General features: G+C 40.9%; 1 protein-coding gene across 1 annotated transcript; it reads right to left on the bottom strand.

Moving 5' to 3' along the window:
- Positions 1-434: 434 nt before the first annotated feature.
- On the bottom strand, positions 435-26,132 carry nomo (nodal modulator). Its single transcript, XM_020084164.2, is given in 48 exon segments — positions 435-1,352; positions 1,602-1,694; positions 1,862-1,981; positions 2,245-2,346; positions 2,458-2,568; positions 3,834-3,917; positions 4,083-4,224; positions 4,607-4,734; positions 4,899-5,012; positions 6,440-6,566; positions 8,046-8,205; positions 8,444-8,526; positions 9,432-9,653; positions 9,756-9,851; positions 9,938-10,001; positions 10,199-10,286; positions 10,367-10,503; positions 11,520-11,651; positions 11,800-11,941; positions 12,213-12,390; positions 12,511-12,661; positions 12,781-12,886; positions 13,004-13,093; positions 13,942-14,079; positions 14,361-14,513; positions 16,182-16,254; positions 16,374-16,480; positions 16,795-16,895; positions 17,375-17,420; positions 17,500-17,589; positions 18,143-18,300; positions 18,303-18,360; positions 19,084-19,275; positions 19,412-19,490; positions 19,587-19,742; positions 19,976-20,106; positions 20,201-20,384; positions 21,074-21,171; positions 21,524-21,638; positions 22,187-22,332; positions 22,595-22,777; positions 23,071-23,218; positions 23,299-23,444; positions 23,534-23,619; positions 23,705-23,860; positions 24,015-24,163; positions 24,316-24,580; positions 25,985-26,132. Coding segments are annotated over 48 exon segments (5,976 nt in total). The 5' UTR covers positions 26,001-26,132; the 3' UTR covers positions 435-1,220.
- Between the last annotated feature and the right edge of the window lie 10 nt (positions 26,133-26,142).

Here is a 26,142-nt window from a genome sequence, read left to right as displayed (position 1 = left end):
CTTATAAATGACCATCAGGAGTGGATGGAGTGCATTTCAGTGACCTGTGGGTGTTTTAAATTGAAGCGATATGGCTGACTATCTTTGGCCGTCCTTCACACACAGATAGCAGTCATACAGTCACTTGTTGGTGATGGCATTATAGAAGTCAATGCAGTTAAAGATCAAATCAACGGTTCAAATGTGGGACAAAAAGGTTTTGAAGCTTGTGAAATGACTTTTAGGGCCTGGTCACATACATGCAATTGCACAGCGAATAAAGATGAACTCCACGCGAAACAACACCGAGATTTGATTCGCCTCAGGAAGTGGATATTTTAATCAACTCCTCGGGAGGTGGAAGTGAACAGAAGGTTTACCACTGAAACATTTGTGTATGTGACAAGGCCCTAAAATCTTAAGGTTGAACATCAGCCTTTTCAGCCTGTTGAACCTTTTGTGATTAGTTTTTTAGTGTCTAAATTAAACCTGTTCGCAAATGTATCAGTTATAATTTTTCACAAAAATTTTAAATAATTCAAATTTTCTTGTGAAAATTCTTAACCTCATTGTTTTTTCCCCAACGGGGTTATAAGGGTGATATTCAACAACAAGCTTTGAAAACATTTTTGACGATGACCCTTATTTGAGCCCAGATTTATCAATTTAAACCATAATACTTAAAAATCACTTGTAGTTCTGATTAGATCAAATTGAATTTCAGTCGTGTTCTAGAGAAAATCTCCTTTGTGTAGAAAGAAGTCCCCCTAATGCTGGTAAGGGAGACACATGGTTATCCAGAGTGACTGATAGTCCTAAACCATGTTAGGACACATGTCCAAAGCAAGTGCTTTCAAAACACAACAGATTTGAGCAGATCTAGATAAATTACAAATGTATAAAAATGGCTCATATTATATCACAAATATTCTCAAAACTTCTTAGACAATGAGTGTTGTGGAAAAAGGGTTCAAAAGGAAAAAAAACAAAAACCTGTAAAATGTCAGCTTTCAGTTCAGTGAATCTGATTGGCTGATGAGGTGTGGTAATGCGCGTCGAGTGGTTTATGTTGAGCTTCACTTGGGGCCAAATCACATCTTTTGCGAGCTAAACAGTTGACTAGCGCCCATAATATGCCACAGCTACTGAGGGAGTTGAACCTCGGCTGACCCGGTGTTTGCTGAGGATTATGGGAGCTGGCGTGTTATTTAGCAGACAAAGGTGTGGTCTGAAGTGAGTCCTCATGTGCGCCGCGCTTTCTGTCTCTTGGCCTGGCGTTTGGCTTCATCCAGGGCAGCACTGTCCCCGCTGGCTTGGCTCATGCTCCTCACTCCCTGAATACGATTCACGATCTGTAGCAGGAGCGGAATCACCTGCGAGAGAGAGGCAGCTAATTTAAAAATCCCTGAATAATAATGAATAATTTCAATGACTGAATAAATAAGAACTGATATATTACATGGAAACTAAATTATGCTCTATCTCATTCTGAATTTTAGTGTTTTGCCATAATAACACCAAAGTCCAGTGAATTTTATACCAACTACATGGAATCAGAAATTCAATAGTTGAGTCACAAAGAGCTCCATGCACATTGTGGAGCAGGTGCAGCTGGTTTTTACCTTCTCATGGTTGTATCCTGCCAACAGGAGCAGCAGAGTGAGGGGCAGAGCTATGTAGGAGCCTTGGGCAACATCCTGGTCAGGCACTTTACGCTGTGGGAAAACCAACAGAGGCATTTATATATAAACACAATGAGAGATGAGACAACAACCCAATCAATACTGTTTCTCTCCTCGTCGTGACTCCCGTTGTTCTTTGTTGTGCAGAGAACAGCAGATATAATTCAGTTTGGTCTTATGAAAAAGCATCTGTTTCTTACAGTGGGGTTGAAGGTGAGCGTGATGTGCTTGTGGTATCCGGTGGAGGTGAAGGAGACCTGGGGCAGCGTGAAGTCATACTGGGAGCGGGACAGCGTGGAGTACAGCATCAGAACATAGGTCTGGAGGAGACAGAGAGAGACGACTTTAGATCAAACTGCAGCATGTCCTGGGTCACAGTTAAGTCTAAAGCAATCGATAGATTTAGTGAAACATAAAAGCACATTTAGATATTAATCAGGCCTCCAAGGGGCCATGTTTGCAAACCCCCCTGCACCTGTAAAGCTCCGTACTGAATTCATAGATATTATTCCCGTTCCACAACATCTTTTTGTGGGTAGATTAGAAAAATCGGACTTTTGGATTAATGACTACAAGCTGCTACCTCTCCGTCTCTGTCCAGAGGAGGGAAGTGGAAGAAGAGTGACTGTCCCAAAGAGACGCTGTTGATCGGATTGTCCAAATTGTCACTCTTATACAGCTTCACCTGCACGGACAAAAGAAGAGAAAGTAAGTAAAAGTTCAACCATGTGACCACTGCAGGGAAGATGCAGAGATTTATAAAATATACGTATAACATAAGAAGAATCAGTCGTACCGACAGCGTTGGGAGATGTTCAGGTGACGTGATGACGTTCCCGCTGAGGTCAAACTGATTGATCTGTCTGAAGGCGATGATGTTCACCCCTTCAATGTCATTGCTGCCGACCTGAGAGTGAACACAGAGAGCTGAGTGTACAGATACAACCTTGAACTCCTAACAATGTTGGGATAAAGCCCTGTATAAGTCACACAGTGTGATAGTAACAGAGATTTAAGTGGAATTAAGGCATTTCTAGTCTTGCTGGAGAGATTAGGGGCCTGCACTATTCAGACAAACTAAAATTATGAACTGAGAGGTTTAAAGTTGTGACTGGATTATCGCTGCTTTTGTTCTGCCTATAGAAAAGGACCCATGTGATAAGGCTGCTGATAAGAAATAATCACAGGGTTCCCACAGTCATTTTAACAATTCAATTACTTAAGTTTCCATGACTGTGCTACTGTAGTTCAAAACATTAAGGAAAGGACTAAGGAATTAACAATTTGCTATTGTTCGGGCTGGTTATCTGATATTTATATTCAAGTGGAGGTTCAAAGTTCAGTCTTGACTGTGGAAACATCAGCTTAGGAAACAATCTCATATTAAGATGCATTGGTTCTGTTAGAGGTTTCTTCCAGTAAATTCTTTTCACAATCACCAAAGTGCTGCTCATTGTGGGATCTGTTCTCTATAATTCTAAGGTCTTGACCTCCTTGTAAAGTGCCTTGAGATAATGTATAGTACAACTTGGCACTATACAAATAAAACTGAATTGAAGTGGCTGTTCTGGAGCTTTTCACCGTAATCAGTCAAGAATGACCTCTGACCTTTAAAGCCAACACAGATGAGACTTTGTTAAAGTGCTCAGAACATATGATTCTGTGACATCCAGGCAAACAAATGATTTAATAAATAATATGATTGAAAGCCTCTAAAAAGCAAATCAATAATCATTAGTAATATCTTATACAAATTTAAAAGATTAAAATTTTTTTTTAATTCAGTTTACTATTAAAGGCATAGTTATATAAAAAACAGAAACAATAAACAAATAATCCAAAGAGCAGCTTTTTTTATTTGCCTTTGACTCATCCCATGTGAGATTTCAAACTTTTGATCACATTTTTGCTAAATCATATTAAATACTGAGCAAACATAAAATTGACTAAGATATCTTTATCACTAAAATGTCGCCTTGTTAGTTGAATAATGCTTTAACATGATGTCCAGTACAATACGACCAGTTACGGTTTAGCTCTTATTATTCCTCCTTATATTACATTTGTATCAAATTATAAAAAGTTTCTTGAATTTTCTAAAAGCTGAAGGACAGTTTGCACATCTGGACAGCTGTGTGGACCACAGGAAGCATGTGATCATTTGATTCTTACCTCTATGGCTCTGTGTTGAGGTAGAGCCCTCTCGATGTGGTCGTTGCCTTCAGCGCGGAGCTGAATCAGATACTTGCAACTCGGCTGCATAGAAACATTAAGATACAGTAAATGGACCAAGGATGACAGAGCTCCAATTATTCAATAGTCCTCAGCCTCTTTCACCAGACACAGGTGGGTGACCTGACCAGTGTCATACAGTTCATTCTACTTTGAAAATCAGATTTGAACAGTTTTAAGCGTCCTTACCAGCAGACCCCTGAGTCTGAAGCGTCCCTCCTCATCAGTCACCGTGTCCTCGCTGTAGAGGCTGCACTCTCCCTGACCCAGCGCCTCCACGGCAACGTCCCGCTCTGCATCCCCACTCAGAGACTGCACCGCTCCGTAGCAGCTGAGGACAAAGGTGCAAGACGACGATAAGACACGTGGAAAGGAAAAAATCTTATTAAGCAACAGCTAGCATGTGAGAAACAATACAGTGTAGACGTTTTAGGCACTATTGACATTTATATTCTAATCAAGCACATTACTGATGTGTGTTACTAATTCTCCAAAATGATTGCTCTTTGCTTTAGTAGTCACACCAATTACAGGTTTGATTCAGCCTTTAACTGTGTACTGCTCTTTGTTTAGTTACATGATATCATGTGATAACATGGCACCATCCTTTCACCATCCCTTTAAGGTTGATTTCCTAAAAAAACTGCATATTACTATAAAGATGGTAAAGCCCAACTAATCAGGAAATAGCCATTTATGGTACATTTGTATACCTGTACGCAGTCTTAATGCCGGTTATATCGATGCTGAGGTTTTGACCTTCCTCCACCGTGATCATCTGAGATGCCGGCTCAAAGCGGAACTCCTTCATCATGGGTTTGAAGTAGTACTGGCCAGGGCTCTGAGGAGACAAGACCAGTGAGCATGTCAAAATACACATCAGCTAGAGCACAACACAGGTCAAAACATCTCTACATTCAGCTTTACAGCTTGGTGGACTGATTTTACACCACAGAAAGAGAAGTACAAAGGTGAAGGCAAAAGAACAAACTGCTGGATCCCTACCAGGTTATTGAAAGTGAGCAGGCCAGTGTCCTGGGTCAGAAGGTTGGAACGAAACTGTCCACCACTCAGAGACAGAAGGACCCCAGAGAGGGGCTGACCATCCTCTGATCTGATCTAATAAAGAAGTGGAAGAGAATATGTTACATGTCGCATCATGATTTGACAAATACTTGACTTGACTATCTATCCACCAATCATCCATCATCTGAATTTGCCTCTGGGGGCAACATTTGGGGCCAATATTTTAGGGCTTCTGGTGTAGACAGTGGATTTCTCTTCCATTCACCGAGAGTCCAACTCAGTTTCCCATTGATTATCTTGACTGTCGCGACCCGCCATATTCTCATTCGTCCTGCCACAGTTTGATAATGAACAAAAGCATTTTTCACAAAACATTCAAAAGCTAAGATACCTTAGTGTGGGCAGAGCTATTTGCCGCATGCTTGTGCTATGTACATAACATTTTCATCATCCACACAGAGGCAGAACTCATACTTTCAGCTGAAATTGTGGCATGCAATGAAGTTCTTTCTTGAATGGGAGAAAACATCTTTCACTCTTTAGTCTGTGTACCCTTCACTCGGCATCTGTTGTGTTCCAGAGTAACCTTCATGCAAATGCTTCCTCGTTACTGTCATTCATTGAATTCACTCTGAGGGAAACGCTGCAGTTTAGTTTCTTTTATCCATGAGTTGAACGTTTCTCAAAGCAAAACACAAAAATTTATACTTTTTCAGGTGTTTTAGGTCCAGACAACATTTTGGCTAATCTCTTTTGGCTAAGCTCTTTTGCTCTCCACACAGGCTGTTCACCTGCCAGCAACCAAAGCCTGCCCAAACGTGAAACTGGTTTTCGGACCCCAAATCTCATCCCTTACCTACAGATGCTGCAAATTCACATGAATAATATGGTAATTCAGATTAAATGAAGCCAAACTCGCACAGACAAATCTTGAAAATCATGAAATAACGCAGCCATGGCTAAAGTGCGAGAGGCAGATTGTACAGTCGTGGGCATAATCAGGCTGACAGGTGAGTTTAGTGACTGTGATGTTGTATTTCAGAGAGGACTTACAAAAGAAGGATAAACAAGGACACACAACTCTTTATAAATGCTGCACAGACGAGTTCAAAGCAGTTTGTGACACAGAGTCTGAAAGGGAAACAGACACTGATCATTTGTGCCAGGTTCTCATGGTCGCTGCAGATAATTGCGGACCCTTTTAACAAAGGCAGTACAAAGGCGAGGCACTGACAGCACACAGCAAAGCAGAAACTGATTCAACTATCATCAGTGGTATTTTCTCCTAATTATATTTTATGAAAACATTCAGCGTGAACTAACAGGGGCTTTTCGTCATGTCATTCCACATTCGCTTCAAACCAAATTATCAGAGAGAGCAGTAAATGGGAACAAAGAGCTTTAATTGTAAAGATGGTGAAGGTGAAAGTGTCAGCTAACTAATGTGGGTGTAAAAGTGGCTGGTGATTGCTGGGATGCGATACATACTGTATGTGAGTGAGGAATGTGGTCACATGTACCTTGAAGGTGACACCAGCCAGAGCGAATGCCTTGAAATCTCCCTGGGTTCCCTCCACAGGACTCAGGACGAATCCCTCCTTGTTGGCACTAATGTCGTACTGTCGGTCACTGTGAAGTGGACCCACACTGGAGCAGAGACAGGAGAATATAGTGGTTATAGCTACATGTCTATGAATAAAGTTGAAGTTGGATGAGCTCTATATTAGCCCATAAAGAAAGAAATGCATGTAATCATGACAGATAATTTAAATTTTAAAACTCTTTCTGATTTTCTGAAGTCACTGTAACAGATGACAACTGGTGAAGGGAAGTGCATCTGCTTTTTATCAACATTGAAGATGATTCATCATGAATAAGCAGCATCATTGGCCAATAAACTTGTCTTTTTTTTCTCATTGTTATTCATAAACATTGGTTGCTGAAATTTTTTAGTGATAAGTAAATCATATTTTTTAAACTAGAATGGCACCGAGTAGAGCACATGTCTCTGCCAAGGCCCAGCAGTCCCCTTAAATGTAATCAAGTCGCACCAAATAACACACTCATAGAAAACAGTTCTGTCAGTGTGCCTGATTTGTTTCATCAAGACCCACACATAATTCCCTGGGAAATTGGTGAAAACACCCTGTCTCACAATGTTAAACAGTGAAAAAAAAAAAAAATCCTGGCTCCTCATAAAAATGTAATGGGTAGTAAAATGGAAATAAAATGGTGTTATGCTGCACATAACAGTATTCCAGGAAGCCCTCTTATTTAGTTTACAGTGAATAATTGTTGGCAAAAAATCAAAAGTCAGGCAAGGTTTGTTTTCCGGCCTTTTCTAACGCCAAACAATTGTTTGTATTAATTTGATTTGGTACTGCATCCATTACATTCAGCTCACATTTACAACAAATTGTCTGGAACGTTATGAACAGCTGGAGGTCAAAGAACATATTTATCTTAATCCTGTTGCCTTATGGGTTAGAATGATTTTTACAGTGCTGAGTGAATTATGGGATTTTTCATAGAAACAATGGCAGTAGAATATTCTATATAATATGTTTACACTGGATAAACAGTCACTGCACTGCCATGCATCCCAAACACAGCTGTATTTCCAATATTTATCATTCATTGACATGTTGTATTGCATCTGATTGCTTTGGCTAAATGCATCAGAACAGTAGAAGCCGTAATAATCAGAGGAGATGTAAAGCTTATAACATTCCATGATGCAGTTCTCAGCCTCTTCACTTTTGTGTTCCAGTGTTTAGCATCAGGCTCTTTTTAACCAGGCTGCAAGATCCTGTTGGTGTCTCTGGCACAAACTGAGATTTAATTATCTCTTTGGCTGACCTCCTTTAACAGAGCCATTTAAAACCCATCTCAACTCTCTGGGCCTGAACAGCAAATTATTTTAGGACCAGAGTTTTAACTAGAGCCCACACGTCACTGCTGTGTCTCTGGCCCTAATGTATTAATGGATTCACCGTTTAGTGTATAATGACCTGCTAAGCACTTTCACTCATAGCAGAACTCAAAGATAGCCATTACTGTCAGATAAAGGCAGCAACCCAGTAGCTTTACACACTATCTCTTATTTAAAGGACTAAGTTCTCTTACCTGTATGATCCCATCTCGTTAGTGGCCACAGTAATGAGAGGAGCAGAGGCTCCTTTTTCAGTGATGGAGATCTCAACACCCTGAAGCTCTGGTGAGACTTTGCCCTCCAGGAACAGACCTGCACGTCCTGCGATGTCCACCAGCCGGCCTGGACAGGACTCTGTCAGAGAAGAGAGTGTAATGAGTCCTCAGGTTGTTTGTTTTTCATGATACAGAATATCACGGATTTAATGGTTTCAGTAGATTTTTCTCCTCTTTGTGGGGTGACCAATGATGGTAGAGATAAAAAATGATGACTATAACAAGTAAAGACATAAAAAGCTGCTCCAGCGAAAACAAGTGAACAGACAAACACAATAGATTTGTTAGAATTTAACAATGTGTGTGAAGGACTTTACCTCCGGTGATAGTGGCCTCTACCTCAGGTGGGTAGAACAGCAGTTCTTTGGAGGAGGGAGTCACAGTGATCTTCTCTCCTGCCCTGCACAGTCATGTACAGTCAATATTAACTCACTGTATCATTACATTGATTCAAGACTGAATGAGCATCTCAGACTTGGTGTACTATCAACAATGTGAAAAACTGAAAATGGAAAAATAATGATTACCCACAAATTACGTTACAAGGATTAAAACTGATTATGCTAAAACGAATGCGATTCTTACATTATCAGTAAGAACTCAGATTTTCTGTGATCAGGAACATTGCAGGTATCATTCAAACAAAAAACTCTGTATGAGAAATTCAAGTTGTTCAGGTATGAGCCTCCATAGGAACTCTGGAGAATTAGGAGCAGACTTTCTCCAGAGGTTTCCATTCACCTATGAACAATGCAGCAGGAGATTCTCTGCTCAGACACAATCACAACAGTAACAAATCCTTCAGAGGATTCAGGTGAAGGGTGTTGAGAAGGAGTCAGTATCTCCTTCATGTGTGGCACTGCTTTTTCAGCTAGGTTCTTTTTAATTTTTGCATCTGTTGCGTGTTAGAAGCGGCATAAACCCCTGACTCACTTGCAGTGAATTCTACTAGGATCTCCTGCTGTGTTCTCACATCAGCTCCTAGGAACATTCTGCAGACAGTTTACTGGGGGGCCCGGCGGAGAAAGTCCAGAGAAACTCCAGGGAATCTCCCTCGGACATTTGTGTTCATACATATACCTCCTTTTGAGAATGTATGAAGGATCTCCAGAGTTCAGTGCATGTCTGAAAGCAGCTTTAATTTGGTGCTACCAAAATTATGGGATCATACACTTCACAAGTCACTGTGCACTAGTCTATGCAGGAGGTTCATTCTAGAGTGAACTGAAGGCTTTCAGAGCTCAACCTTGTTATTTCGATAAGAGTACAGATGATAAACTGCAGTGAAATCACTGAGTAACTGACCTGGCCCAGTAGGAAAAATCATAGTGGAATGGGCCTGTTAGCTCATCTGCCTTCTCTTGGATTGGCGGGCTGTCATCCCTCGCTCCTCCCTCCTCTTCGGCGGCACGCCGCTCCCGCTCCTGGCGGCGGAGCTGAATCTCTTGCAGCTGCTGCTCCTGCCGCAGCTCCTCCTGGCTCCGCAAAGGACCCAGGACCAGTGCCGGCTCGCTCTCGATGGACGACCTGACAGAGGGCAGATTTTTAAGCCAGTCACTTAGATTAATGCTCAGCAGTGAATGTTAGTGAATGTCAGAGAAGAGTGAGCGCAGCCATGATGAGTCTCACTTGATGGTCACTGTGACATCCAGGATCTTGTCAGTGGTGATGAGCCCGGTCATGTGATGCCTCACTGCAGTGAGGGTCAGGATGCTGGGAGCCGAGCTGTTAGACACAGGTCAACATTCATTGCTATACATAAATGTATGAAGGGACCCAGAAATAAATGGACAGAGCACGTGGTTACTTACGTATCATAGGTGTAGAAGTCCTGCTCAAACTGATGGCAGGAGCGAGGGGTGACTTTGTAAACACCTGCACAAACCATTTTTAGTTGATTAATTACTTTGCTCCAGTTTTATATTTAGGTAAGTCTGACACAGACCTTTTGGCTCAAAGCACTGTGCTCTAACTATACTCAGGGGAACAGTTGGTACACTGATGTTTTCTTTTCTCAATATGCTAATTCACACTATGTTTAACTAATGAGAGGTGAGGAGAGTGAACCTCACCGGGCTTGGAGAGACAGAAGCGGTTCACGCCCTTAGAAAGGTTGTACATGCCGACATTCTCAGGTTTGCTGCCATCTTGGAAGAACTCCTGTGCAGAAAAACACTTAGTTAGAATCTTAATAATATCATACACACTCTGCTTCTGTGGTCAAGTTACTGATTACTAACCAAAGTGATGGCATGGGAGAGGGAGCAGCGCAGGATGTAGCCAATCTGCCTGAACTCAACCCCCAAGACGTCAGAATCCAGAATCTCCACTTCAATGGACTTGTGTTTCCAACACCATTCCTCATGAGAAATACTCACTGAGAGGAGAGGAGAAAATATACATCAAGTAAAAGTAACAAAAAAGCTCAAATCTAAGCTGCCCCAATCACTTGAAGTTGAGTCTTTCTCAGGAGGATCCTAATTAATTCATGGAAACAAATGCTCAAGGAAGTAAACTTCTTGCACAACTCTGGCCTGACAACACAACAAGCTGAGTAAACATGCCCCAAAAATGCTGTGTGTGCAGATAACTAGTCACACACATAGATTGTGCATATTGAACAATGAGGGAGATAGATGCGGCACAATAAGGTGCAGAAACAACAGCTGAATAATGTGCGCTTCCAAATAGCTGCTGCCAAAAACCCAATTATGATCGAAGGACGGTAATTACTAATTGATTTCCCCACAGTCGTTAAGAGAATAATTACTGTGATTTCTTCATGGATTCTGAAACGGTGGAGGAATCAGTTTATTTACTCTGCTTGCTCTGACTTCTTCCAAACCTGTGTGCTGACTTCGCATTCCAGCTCCACATAAATGATGAGGCTCTTCTACAACAGGTAAAAAGGCATGCTTACTACTACTAATCTCTGATTTGTAATGGCTCTACTTAGTCCTAGATATTACTGCTTTGCACATAGCACTAGCAGGTTACAAAGTTGTAGCACGAGTTGTAGCACGAGTAAACATCTGTTACCATCTCTGAAAGCAATCACAGGTATAGTTAAACCTAAACAGGTCTGTGACAAGCAAACAAATAACAACCATCACCTACTAACCATCTCAGTTGGTGGTTTGATTTATGATGTGAAGATACAGCTTCATTGTGCTGCATTAATTGTCTATTACCAAGTTGTAACATCTCTATGGGAGCTAACTAATTCAACGTGCTGAGAAACAAAGGGATAGATCGGTAAGGAATGGTGGGATTTGGTGTCTGATGTATGAACTCTTCGCAGCCGGGACATGTTTTTTTACTCACATGACGTATAGTCACATACTGACTGTATCACACAGGTGTAGCAATGAAAAGTATTAGGGGAGTCCTGACCTTTGTATTTCCCAGGCAGAACGTTGTCGAATGAGAAGCTGAGGATGTCATTGTTGCCAGACAGAGCCACTGCCCTTCTCTCTCCCTGACGACTCACTGGTTGCAGGGTTACTGAGAGGTCATCACAGGACGCTAGAGGTCAACAAGAAGACATACGGTTAGCTTGTGTAAAAACAAAACCATAGATTCAATATTCTTGTGGTCTGAAGCTGAGTCAAATCCCACATCTTATACTACTACATGTTTTTTTAATACAGGCAATAAGTAACTATGCCCTTACCTAGACAGTAGACCTTCCCAGAGACTGAAGCCATGAATTGGGTGAAGAGGAGGTCAGTGAGGGGCCGGTCCACGAGGGAGACTTCCAGGGCCTGAGGCTGCAGAGCCAGACCTGCTTTCACCTCCGCCTCAGGGAGAGATACCTTAACCCATGGAAGTCAAGGCAAGGTTATATTGTAGAAAGCAAAGTGTTTTTTATACTACTACATACACACTGGAATCAGTTACATCTCTATCAAGTTCAGCCTTTAAACCATATAGCATATTATTTAAATTATTAGAGAGCATTTCTGAATGTACAAAGACTAAATTTGAAATGATATATTAAGACTTCAGGTTTTAATTCAGAGAATGTCATCCTAGAATCTCGAGAACAATCATTACTGTTAACTGTAGCTGGTATTGGAGTCTTACATGGACGCTGTAGTCTCCGGGTTTGGCCTGAAAGCAGAAAGCCCCCTGAGGGTCAGACTCGATGGTCCGGCCGGACGTCTTGTCCTGGCCCTGGTGTGTCAGGGTGACCTTGTAGCGACCCTGCTGCTTCATGCCCTCAGGCAGGCGGCTGATGGAGATCTGGCCACACACACTGAACCTGAACAACATCAGGATAAAAAAAGGCTTGTTTAGCAATGTGGCAACGGAGAGCACTGAAGCTACATTTCTGTAATTCATTTCACAATATGTAATTTGATATTCTAATAAAATTAAATACCCTGCTGTGATGATGTCAGGGAGTTGAGGTGTGTTAGGGGCAATCTTCACTGTGATTGGCTCAAAGAACATCAGCTCCTTGTTTACACGAATGGTGTAGGTACCAGCTGTCATGTTCTCCAGCCGGAAAGAACCATCCTCCTTGCTGATGACTGCGAGGACAAAAGCAAGCAAGTGTGAAAATGTGTTAACACTTAAAAACACCTAATGCACTTTTTTAAAGTTGTTCATTTGTTGATTTTTTTAGTGAGGGGTCTTGTTGTACTGTTACCTCTGATGTGGTTGTTGAGGGACACTGTAGCGTCTGTTACACCCTCCCCTTCGATACTGTTGAGAACTCGGCCTGTCACAGAGAAGCCCATGACTCGGAAGATGGGCTTTATGAGGAGCAACAGAGACAGCATGTCAAAGTGCAGTAAACACACCTCATATTAAATCTCACCGTTTAAATGTTAAAACAAAAAATGATAAATAGAGATAATGTTATGCTTCACCTCGAGCTTCAAGCTGTTGTGCTCAACCTTGAAATTCATCCTGGATGGTGCAACATCAAATGTAATTCTTTCTCCTCTGTAGAATGGAACCTGAAGTGAAGAAGTTCACAAAAGCAGAATTAGAGAGAAAAATATTTAAATGTGCTTAAGTTTGAGAGACAGAGACATTCTCAATACAGTGCGCAGGATGAAGTTTCATGAAATCAAATACATTTTTACCTCTGCCACTGAGGTTATGCTTTCACCCATGTCTGCTTCTTTGTTAGCAGGATTTAACAAAAGTTACTGAGCAGAAGGATGTGATATGGAGAATCCATTAAACTTTGGAGTGGATCAGGATCAGAGGGTTTCAAGAAGGGTTTTCAGTTAGATAGGACATTTTATATATTCCTTGATTACTAAAAGAATAATCCATGAATATTAGTGAAAAAAACTAATATTTATTGGTGTGTGGAATTAAGTATTTGGTAGTATAGTAAATATAATTCCAAAAAAATTAAAATAAAGTAATAATAGACTTAAGTGTATAAAACTATGTATAATTATGTATAATGTATAATATCTATATATATTTATAAATTTGAATGGGATTCTAGAGGATGATTGACAGCTCTACTACTGGGGGGATCATGAGTCAGGTTTTTCTGCAGTTTTACATTAAGAGGTACTTTCTCTTAAGACTAGATTTTAGTGGTAGTTGCGAGATCTGACGTTTCCCAGCTGAACGGCCCACCAACATTCTGCACATAAACTTTACAGAATGATGTAGAACCAACCTCCAACATGCATATGTGGTAAATTCAAGTGAACTGTAGAAGGCGCAAACAGAGGCCTACCAAAGCTTCAGAGAGTCACAGGACGTAATTCCTGCATGTAGTCACAGGACGTAATTCCTGCATGTCTGCCAGGTTCCTTTTATCTCATTAAAAAAAACTCACCACAGTGTACTCTCCACTGGCCAGAGAGGGAAAGATGAAGGTGCCATCTTCTCTGGACAGAGCACTGCACAGGTAGACCAGGGAGCTGTCCCCAGAATCTGCCCCCTCAACCGGGGACATGTTACAGCCACTAACATCCTTCAAATCACAAAACACAATCCACTCAGTCCATCACCACTTATCATCACTATTATCTAAACTAAAATGGTATTCTCTAAAGTTAAAAACAAAACATCAAAATCATTACACTTTGATATTCTCCTGAAAATAAAATCCTGACTTTGGAAAAACAACTAGATTATGTGATAGTAGAGAAAGACAAAGAGCAGTAGAGATGAAAACAATAAATGTCAAATTAGAGAAGCAGTATGACGACTTGATCTCATTCACATCCTCAGTTTCTCAATTAATGCTTTTACCTCTCTCCTGACTGTGGCCGAGTACAGCAGGAAGGTGACCTCTTTCATGGGCTCTCCATCACTGCGGACCTCCCCAGAGACGTCGTAGCCTCCAACCACCAGATGGTCGGCGGCCGGGGCATTGGTACTGGAGACGTGCACCGAGGTTGTGCTCTATCGGAGGATGGCAGAGGTCACCGCGTACGTTACAGCAAAAGGTCAGAATAATGACATGGTCATGAGCAAGTTAATTACTGCAGGAGTACATTAGATTATTAGTTTTAAAACCTGCTAACCTGACAGGGAACCTTTTCAGGTGAGCGAGTGGGTGGATAATGATGTTTTCTTTACTGAGGTGATGCCAAATTCAAAAGACTTCTGAAATTGTGCATTCTCTACAGCACTGAATCTGCTCAGATAGAGACTGTGATATTTTGGCAGCCAGCAGAGTGTTAAGTAAGACTGAGGGTGAAAATTATGTTTCACACACACAGGTCTGATTTTACTAATCTCAGCTGAAATAATCATAATGAGGTAGTTGATATAAGTTTAATTTGTATCCTCTACATTTTTTTCTGTGTATGACTAATGACAACAGGATTCTGGCTCTGATTAATTTCTAATTGGGGAAACCCCAGTGGATATAAAAGTTAATATCTTAATATTCCCTTATTCTCTTACCTCATACCTTTTAAAATACACAGAATCCGTTCAGATGGCTCCAAAGTTTTCTCACCATAAAAAAGCCCAATATTCCCTTTTATAAACCAAAATTAAACAGGCAAAGCCAAAACAATGTCCATACTTTTTAACCAGATTACTGCCTCTGTAGCTATTGGTTTGAAAATATAAAGAGTTATGACTGTAAACTAAAGGGGTGGAAGAACACCAACCTTGAACCATGAAAAATTAGTAATGAAAGTTACTTTCACTTCACTTGTGTGTCACCTGTTGGAAATTTTATAACAAAGACTAAAACTATATATTTAAATTGGTAAACGTTTGCTAGAACTACAGATTACAGACACCCCACAGATTGACTCTATTGATCAAATTTGGTTTTCATAGCTCTGGTAAATGACAAGAAGCCAAAAGATGGCATCCTGTGTGCCCATCACTCAGTGTCGTCAGAAGTACAAATTGTCTAACTGTCCCCTTGCATGGAAACCATGCGCTCCAATATTTAATAATTCCAAGCTGTTGATTGGCCATCCTATCCAGTTTTTGAGTTGGAGAGAGAAAGGAGTTTGCACACTGGGGGAGACCTATACACACAAAAGTATGAGTGTGGCGTCCCTCATTCACCTATTATACTTATACTAAATGACTTGACTGAGTTGGGATTAATACTGGTAACAAAAGCGAGTGCTATTAGCTGGGCTCACTGCAGCAAAAACATTTATTGCAGTGCGACGGAAGACACCTCACTCCCTCTCCAATCGAGTGTGTGTACTTGGAGCTATCAACAGCCCATGTACATGAGGCAAGTGAGTCAACAATAGAGATGTGGAGTCTGATATCAGTGAAGCTTAAAAGTCATTTAGCATGAACATCTTATGAGGAGCGGTGGTCTGGACTGAGGGTGGGTTTAAGTGGGATGTTTTAATTTTACTTTAATTATTTATTTCTTGTTTTGTTTGTGTTGTTTTTATTGGGTTGTCACTCTGGTTACCCATTACTCATAAGAATGTCCTTTCTCATTGGCATGTTATATACGTTATAAAGAAAGTAAAAAAAATACAAATTTTTTATTGATCCAGCAGCACCCCAGTAACCTTATGATAAGAGCGCATACTAAGAAAATTAAGTCATAATGGCAATACCTGAAATAAATATACTAACCTGCTCAAGAGTCCAGGAGGGATGGGAAGCTGTGATGTCATAATTTCCAGGAAGTACTTTGAGGAAGATATACCTGTGTTAGCGAGACAAAAACAAAAGAAAGGTCTTACAACCTCATACTATTTCAAGTCAGGTGTTTAGTGCTAAAACACTTGTGTCCATCCATTGAACAGAAAGGTGCAAATCACTTACTTTCCTCCAGGCTGTGTGACAACACTCTGGAGTTTCTCTGCTGTTCCCTCTCGGCTCAGTTTGACTTCTACTCCTGCCGGGCCCAGGAGATGGCCCTTACTCAGCACCTGAACGAGACACAGCACATTAAGAGGGAGACACGTGTCACAATAGTAAGAGATATTTAGTGATAAGAAAAGGCTTGCAGAAGGGTAGATACACTATCAAAACAGCTTTATTTTGTGTCTAAATAAGAAATGAAAGACATGAAAAGCTGATGTATTTGTGAGGGACTGATCCTGTCACATACTAGAGCACTTTTGCTATGGATGAGGCTGCAAGACTTTTATATATGAGTGAAATTGAGATTGTATCACCCTTTTTGTACAGATTATTTTTAAGGGTCTTCAAGTCAGAGGAGGAAACTCCAAACACATCTCACCGTTCCTAAGACTGAAAAGCCGGTGAAAAAAAAGTTGATGTCTTCCTCTTTGGTGCAGATGTCACTTACTCCATCCACATGGAGGTCGACACTGGTAGGCTCTGGTGAGATTTAAAAATCAGACAAGTACAGACATGTGGAAGAGAAAATAGATGATGCAAACAACCTCTAGCAACAGCTGGCATTATTGAAGTAAGTTTCAGACATGAACTCTGGAGAATGTTTGCACAATTAGGTCTGGACTTTCTTTGGAGTTTGCCTCACATGCATCTCCAGTGAACAGGTGATAGACAGGTGTAACGTATATATATATTATGCTGCGGAATTCACCTGTTTTTGTTTACAGCATAACAACACAAGCGCCGGCCCTGATCGCTTTAAACCTTATTGACATCTTCGCCTGTGTCCTCTACGTGTATGGCAACGCTTTTTCAACCGGAGATATTTGTATTCTTTTTTGTTTTTCATTCTCACACACAGCCCCTCCAGCGGGTGTCCACAGATTATCCAGAGTTCAGAGCTGGTCTGAAAGCAGCTTAAAAGTGTGTGAATTGTGAGGATGCAGCTGGGATCATCTTACCAAAGCTCCACCCAAAAGGAGGTTCAATCTTCAAAACAAAATCTCCCTGCATAAAAATAATGAGACAGAGATTAAAATCAGGAATCGGTCGAGGTATGAAAATACTCAAGCTAATGTTTACGTACCTTGTCGTAGAGTGGGATCATGAAGTATCCGTTGATGGGAGCACAGTCTGTTTGATATTTCAAGGATCCTTGTTTTGTGTACAGTTTAATCTGTGGAAGAGGACACACGATGATCATACTATAATTAAATAAATCGTGGAAGACTAGTCACAAACTTTACTATAAGTTAAATGGGCACACTGGTTGTTTATCTGGTATCAGCTATCATCGTCATGGAGAGCAGGGTTTCTGGGATTTAGCTCATTCCACTAATTACACCGAACGGCGAATCAGTGGGAGTCTGTGAATGAGCAGGGATTAGGACTGATGACCAGCACTTAACGTCTCCCTCACCCACACTGACAGGCTTAAGAAGGGCGAGCAGCCATGTGAGACACTAATGTTGACGACTGATTAACATGGGGGTCTTGAGAAAACACTCAAATTAGCTAAAAAGGCAAGAAGCTAAATGTCGTATAGCAACATTAATGTTTGTTTCTCAGCTGCAAGAAGCTTAACGAGTTCACATGTGGTGGCTTCGTGGTTATTTTGTCCAAAGTGTCATTCATTCAAGTTGAACCGTCAGCCTGCACCTAACCTTTAGCTCGCTACGATAAACCGCTAGCTGTTAGCTCGCTGCTAGCCGGGACGGTTGCACTCTCACCTCGATCAGAGAATAGTTGATTTCAACGTCGGACTTCACGAAGCCGCCGCAGGCCACGACGATGACATCCGAGGACGCGGTCCAGCACTGGGAGTAGATGATGCAGAACAACACCCACAGGGAGCCCATGTCAGCCCGGACTGTAACTCGCAGCATGTTTCGTGTGTCTGGAGCCCGGAGCCACTGCACGTTCATCCGGTTCCGCAGCAGCTGAGCTCCTGTCACTGTCCGACCGAGGAGCGCTGAGCGGCGGCAGCGGCCCCTGCTGGGCCGGAGGTGCTGCGAATTGACGTTCAGGGTGGAGAAGAGAAGGCGGAAGCGAAGCAAGAATGAGCCAAACACAGTTATTCAATTAATTTAAACATTTATTTTCTTTTATGTAAACATACATATTTAAAGTAGTCATATAAAAGGCATCTGAAAAAAATAAAATGCATATTTACCCCAAATCAGTCTAAAACTACTACTACTACACACCCAACCATCCAAGTTATGTTAGAGCTACAAAAACTGAGTTCAGTATTGGTAATGATGTTTGATACAGTTTAGCGTTGTGAAATTCACCAATTCTTAATAATATCGATAAACAAGTTAGATTAAGAAACACAAAAGACATACAATAAATGCATAGCACAGTACATAAACACGTAAGATGTACAAATCAGAAAATATTAGTGTTAATACCTTTAAAGTGCATGAAATTCAGAATGTTTTTTTCAAACTCCAGTGGTTATAGTAATCAAGTCCTTCTCAGAAGGAAATGATTGGAGAGAACTTAAAGTAAAAAGGAAGGAAAGGAAAAACACAAAAAAAAACTTTAAAAATCTGACTGACAATGACTGTTTTGGTTTAAAAATACTTGTTTTCATAAGGCTTTCTTTTCCGATTCCAGTACATTTGTCCAGTCCTGCATTTGATGTACAATGTAAAGTCTTTTAGACATGTGTGTAGGAGTCTGGAGGTGAGTGTGCGAGGAACAGGGCTTCGTTGAAATTGTTGGAGAAGCTGGTGTGGTAGCTGGGGCTGCTTCTGCTGCTGCTTCGATGCCGAGAGTTGGACCCTGGAGATTTGATGGATGGGATTCTCTGAGCCTGGCACAGCTTCTGGATCAGGAAACGTTTGTCTCGACCCTCCTGGAAAACAAAATGACACGCAGTTAGTAGTTTCAACAGTAAAAACAACAGATGACATTAATAAGAATAAAAAGAATGAATGGCATGACTTGCCAATCTTCTGAAAATATGTTCTTGTATTCTTGTGTAAAGTTACCATGGCTAGCTGCTCCCTCAGCTGATTGATAACTCTCTTGTGAGCTCCAGCCAACGCGATCACATAAAACATGGCCAAGCTGCAGACAAAACAGGACAAGACATTTTGTTTTAACAATATTTTTAACAGAAAAAACAACTGCTGCTTAAAGCTGAAAGTCCTGACTGAGACTTACCAGGTAACAACAAAGAAGGAGACAGCAAAGGCCTCTGATGAAAGAGCAAAAAGCAGGGTCTGAACTCCAGCGGGTAAATCGGAGACTGTAGTTGGCAGCACCTCCCAGGAGGTGGTATAATTAACAAATGGTCCACAGGCCTGGGAACAGTTTATTCTAGGCAGGGGAAGGGTGAATATGTGTAAATGCCAAGAGAACAATAGCAATGAATGATTGTTTCTTTAGTATTTTACTGATATGCAGAAGAAAGAAATGAGAAATATCATGTCTCAATTCATAAAAAGTAAAATTCATCACATAAATACTGACCTCTGATGTAATTACTTGCTCTTGAGGTTCTATTCAAGCCTCAGAGACTCAAGTTAAAACTTAATATGGTCATTACTCACTGTGCGACACTGACAGTGATGGGCAGACAGGCCAGAGCTAGACCGATCAGCAGCACGCCGAGGAAGAAGAAGTTGGAGCGAGAAGCTCGAAATGGACGTGTGGCTGGTCGGCAATTATTTATCAGGGATACCTTTGAATAAAATGGAGTAAGAAAGAAGGTTATCATAAGCTGTGTTCCTGGTTTTAACCACATAAAGACATCTATTAGAGACAAAAAAAATCACCTTTTTAATGTAGAAGATGAAAAAGTATTTGATGGTGCAGATGGCAGGCAGCATCGGGCAGTAGAACGTGCCAATCCAGCATATTGTTTGACCGTAGACGATCTCAAGCACATTCTGAGGAATAGCAAACTCCTGCTGGCCCCACCACTTAGCCAGGCCACATTCACAGTGGTTCACTATCAACCTGAGTAGCACAGGGACATGCAAGGACATTTAAAATAGCGAACAGGAAGGAATTCCACTAAAGCAAAAGAATAAAAAAGAATGACCACCTTGAAGTTCTATGCCTCTGCCAACCAGGGCAGTATCAGTCTACATGTATTTTCTTCCAGACTCATATAAGTACACTGTGATCTTTGACCACTAAAACCAAATCAATTCATACCTATTTGAAGGGAAAACTTTGGAATACATTTCCTAAAAGGCAGACTTGAGATATCATACTGAAGAAGCCAGAGCATGTTTTGTGAGGCCAGATTAACCTAGAATTTTGACCATTGTCCACCCAAATCTAATCAGTGAGTTCAAGTGAACATTTGTGCCAAATATGAAATGATTCTCTCTAGGCGCTCTTAAGATAACACATTCAAGATGTAAAAAAGGGTTTTGCAGGGTCGCATGACCTTGACCTTTGACCTTAAACCACTAAAATCGAATCAATTCATCACTGAGTCTAAATTAATGTTTGAAAATTTAGGAAAATTCACTCGTTCTTGAGAGATTGTGTTCACCAGAATGGGATGGACAGACGGACAGACAACACAAAAACTCACCTAAGGCTTTTTCTAAAGAGATTGTTCAGTTTTGATTGAGATTTTAAAGATTATGATTGTTTTGTTGTTGTTTTTTTACTGTGGGAATGCAAGGACTTACTTTCGGGGAAACTCCACAAAGATGGTGACTGCCACAATAATAATGAAATCAAAGATGGTGAGTTTGTACATCTCCTGTCCCACACGGGTCTCCCAGCACTGTGGAACATAGCCAAGAAACACAGAGACATTTTACACTGTAATCGAAATGATATAGATCAATGTGTTGAAAACAACAATGTTTGACAAATGACTGAATAAATACAGGGCTCACTTACCACTGAAAAGCTCCCTTATCAAAATAAAATGGGTAAATACACTCTGAGTAATGTATATTTAAAGAGGCATAAATGATTAATACTCTAAAGTGAACTCTTAATAGTTTAAAACCTCTTAAATCATTGAAGGAAACCATTGAGCTACTGTTGACAGGAAGATAAAAGAGAGTTGGCACTGGGAGATTATGACAAGAAACTGTAACTGAGTTACTGGAATAAAAAAAAGGACTTACAGAATAAAGGGCATGGTTGTAGCCACAGATGCAGGTATCCTCCTCACATTTAGTGATCTGAGACCAGAGAGAGAAGAGCAGAACCCCAATACTGGTCAACCGCATGAAGACACACCTGAGAAGGAGAGAAGAGAAAGAAGGAATGAAGGAAAAAAAGGGCAACGATTTTCAGCCATTGGTTTCACAGGTAAAGGTCTCCTCACTACACCTAGAATAAAAATGAACCTAGCCTGTGGTGCCTTCAGTCCCTATGGAGCCACTCTCTGGAATTATCTACCTTTCTACTCGTTCTATGCTATCTTCTTTAAAAAGCAGACTAAGAACATTGCAAGCTTTTGATTAGCATGTGATTAAAGAATACCCCTCCATTTTATTTATTGCTGAATCAATATTTTTGTCATTTTCCCTGTTATATTATATTTTATCACATCTTATTTGTTTCTGCTGTTTTTAAAAAAATTTTAAATGTTCGCTTAGTTAGTTGGGAGTGGGGGGGGGCATGACCATTCAATTTTGGTGCTGATCTGGATCAGGGAGGGCATCCTGGAATTTGGTTTTTTCTTTCTTTAACATTGTAAGATACAGTGTTTTTCAAAACTTTCGTTGATTTCTCAGAGAATAATTAATGGATCTTGAGTGGTCATAAATGGAAGTCTGTTGCACCTCATGAGTGTGAAGCGGATCTCGAAGGCCGGGGAGTAGTCCTCGAAATTGATGATGACGGAGAAGAGGAGCGGAGTGATGAAGTTGGCCATGGTGATTACTATTGAGGGCAGATACTCATAGATGAGATCCACAATGAAATTCTCCTGTAAAAGAGAATAAATTACATTGATTTGACACCTACTGATATTAGGATCTGACAGAATCTCCAGAGCTCAAACGGTTCACAAACTTCAAGAAAAATCTAACAAAAATAACCATCAGTCTTTATTTTTTTCTAATAATTTGGAGAAATCCCATTTAAGTTTTTTGCCAACAGATCAAGGGAGCTATTATTTCAGGTATAGAAATGTGAGAAATATACCAAAAAGATTGGACCATTAGAGTTCGATTGGAAGATTCCATTACCTTTATATTAATCAGTTGTGCTTCCTGGGAGACGGTGGTGGCTACATAAATGCTGTAGAAGCAAGCGGCCAATACTCCGATGACAAAGAGGTTGAGGATGAGGCGGATGAAGTAAATCCGACACTTCTCTTTGCGGGTGCGATCCGCTATTTTCTGCTTGATCCTCTCTTCTTCCAAATCCGTCTGCAGATATGATTAAGAGATGGAACACATTTCTTAACAAAGAATACTCAGTCTACTCAACTGAGAAGAGCATTTTGAAAAGATCGAAATAAAGAAACAATGTCCAAGAAGAGACATGAAAATCGTATTAAATGTCTAGATCATAGTAAGAAGCGGCTGTAGGTTGCACTGGGTTACATGTGTCAATGCAAAAACAAGTTTATTATCAAGATTAAAACTGAGCTTCTCTAAGGAGTGCAAATGACCACTCTGCTCTCTCTAATGCATCTTGTTGAACAGAATGATCAACTAACCCTGAGCTCATAGAGCAGACTGCTTCTCTTCAGCCGCGCAGCATTCTCGTTGGTGATGCAGAAGTCCCAGCCGGCAAAGATCTTGTTGCAAAAACTCTGAAAGCGATCCTCATCCTGAACCAGGCTACGTTTGAATCCTGTGGCCGACCTTGAGGAGAGAAAAACATACTTCCACAAACTGATAGTTCAAATAATGGAATTGTGTCATTATTGTTTTCTTATCAGTACCTTTTAACGATCCAGATGAGACTGAGGAACAGGTACGCTATAGTGGCCAACAGGTATGCTAGTGGCAAATTATAAATGCCTTTTGGGGAGTGGATTTTGTCCACCTTGTAGTAGCCATAGAAAAGATACGTCTGTTCCAGAAAACCCTGCAGATGAGGCACAGTGAGTGAGTGAGGAAACAACATGGAGACTGTTTTTCTCTAGAGACTGTTAGATCCAGAACTTAAGGACTTACTCCACCAGAAAGCAGATCTGTTATGTGTTCATGAAAAATAACCAGGCCTCGTCGAGCACTGCTTGGATACACACTGCACTCACTGCCTGTATGGAAACAGTTATTTTTTATGTTTGAGACCTTTTATGCTCAACTTATGCTCCAGGTTTAAATACACTAGTATCTTCTCACCATCATTCTGGTTGTAGGTGGTGTTCCATGAAGCATGGGAGGCGATGATGATGGGCAACATGACGAAGCTGAACATGAGCAGAAAGATGATCAAGTTGAGCATGACCAGGAAGCGCAGGAAGGAGAAGTAAGACAAGATCCCTGTGCCGAACATCCCTGAAGGAAAGGAGGACATCAAACTGAACAAAACCAAAGTTTGTCCACTCTCTAAGTATTTCATCATGATGACCATCCCGAAGAGAAATCAATGAATGTCTCTGAGGTTAGCTACATTTTTCTGACAGTGACACCATCATTACTCATCTCTCACCCTCTATCAGGTGGATGTCTCCCCTCCAGAGCTGCAGGGAGCTCAGACAGTCTTTGGCATCATCCCTCAGCTTCCTCAGATTCCTGCAGGTGTTTTGCCTCCACTGTCTCCAGCTGCTGAGCTCTCGAGCCTCCTCCAGCTGCTGCGTCCTGACAGGTTACACAGTCAAATGCATCGCTTGTTGAGAACTTGGCAGACTACCTTTTGAAATGAGTGATTCATGAAACATTTCCAGTCACTTTAAAAGAACCAATATATGTTTAACATCGACTTGGTAGAGACAGTATCATTTCTTTCCTACTTGTCTCTACGTTTCTCTGCCATGGTCTTGGCCAGTTCCCTGATGGGTCTCTCCTCCGTCTGTCCCTTCTGCTTCTCCTCATGTCTGCTGACCGTGCTCACGCCCCATTTCCCACTACCAGAGGAGCTGAGCCGAGTTCTAGTGCTGCCCTTTCGCTTGGTGCCACTGGTCGAGGACTTCCTGCGGTACAGCAGGGACTGGTAGCTGGGGAGCTGGTCCAGCAGCGGGTTACTGGCGACTCTTCCGCTACGATCAGTGTAGAACACTTGAAGAGGTAAATAAACATGATTAGATCTTACAAAGGTGACAAAATGTTTGATAATTTAGTGTTTAAGGCTTCCATTTAGTCAACAGTTAATATATGGTTGAAACTGACAGTAAAATAATAATAAAGTGATAATCTTTCACTTCCAGCCTGAAGTAAATGACTAAATGCAGTGGCAGATGCTACAAATCAAATCAAATTACAAATCAAACTAATCATTGGGTTGAAAAAAAGTATTAATGTGCAGCTTTTTGATAATCAATTAATTGTTTAAGCCATTCTTCTATGAAAAATGCTAGGTCCAGCTTCTCAAATGTGGGAATTTGTTGCCCTTTACATTAAATATTTGGGATTTGGACAGCTGGATAAATAAAACCAGAAATCTGCATATATCTTATTGGGGTGCTTGAAATTATAAGCAGAGAACATTTTAAATCTGCACTTTAATGTAAATAACAAACAGATACAGCCCTGATTTAGACTACTAGATGTTTAATGCACTGTAGTAGAAAAGCAATCCAGTTTTACTCATTTATCACAAACCAGAATATACCTATACAATTTGTGATCTAGAACTATTCTCCATAATTTGTAATTTTCTACATCTTTGAATAATTTTACTCAAGTAGTTCATCTTTGCCTGATGAGCAAGACATTTTCTGGATAAAGATGATTTTGAGTACAAGTTCTACAAGTTCTAAAGGAGGAACTTTTGTCATTCATTATTTTATTCTCTACTTTATTATCTTGTGTGTGACAGAGAACATCTGTATTATTGGGAGTAATGACAACCAGCTCATATCACTATCACATTAAATCACAAATGAATTCACGGCGGGTCTATAATCACACAGCATGAAGCCGGATGTGCTGAGGACTGAACCTCTGTTAATTCCCTGAGCTTTCATTTACTGTTCCGGTAACTAAATCACAGGGAAATGTGAGTTTTGGATGAATCAATAATTTCCAACACATCATCACGAAAGAGCTGTAACATAGAAACACACAAGGAGTCAGTGTGTTGCTACTGACAGAGACTCTGTAGGTTTCCAGAGAGGGAAACAAACAAACGTGCTCCTCGGTTTCAAGAGTTCAGCATCGACGACAGCAAAACAAACCAAGAACAGACTGAGCGAGTAAAACACACAGAGTGAAGTGTGACACGGTCAATAGACACAAACACTCTAAACTCTGGGTGCTCTCATACTTGTGATCTTCTAAAGGTCATTTTCAAACTCGATTAACTCGTAGGTCAGAGTTGTTAGTCTGACTTTAGAAGCTATTCGATCCGAAAGTTGGAGGCTAGCATTATTAGCCTCGCAGCTAATGTTGAAGTACTTGTTTTAATGAACTTATTAGTGAGAACAGTAATAGAAGCACACATCACACTAGCTCCATGTTTACCTGAGTCGACCTCCATCGTTTCCTCCTCAGAAGGAACAGTTGTTAGTGTTATTAATGGTCAAATATCACAGTTAGCGAACAGTGGAGCTAGCACACGTCCACTGGGAGCTGTCAGGAAGACAACAGAGAGTTTCCCACAGATCACTTCCTGAATGTGA

The sequence above is a fragment of the Paralichthys olivaceus genome, chromosome 8 (genome assembly GCF_024713975.1).
Source record: "Paralichthys olivaceus isolate ysfri-2021 chromosome 8, ASM2471397v2, whole genome shotgun sequence".
In the NCBI taxonomy this organism is placed as follows: domain Eukaryota; kingdom Metazoa; phylum Chordata; class Actinopteri; order Pleuronectiformes; family Paralichthyidae; genus Paralichthys; species Paralichthys olivaceus.
This window is presented reverse-complemented; position numbering and strand designations above follow the sequence as displayed.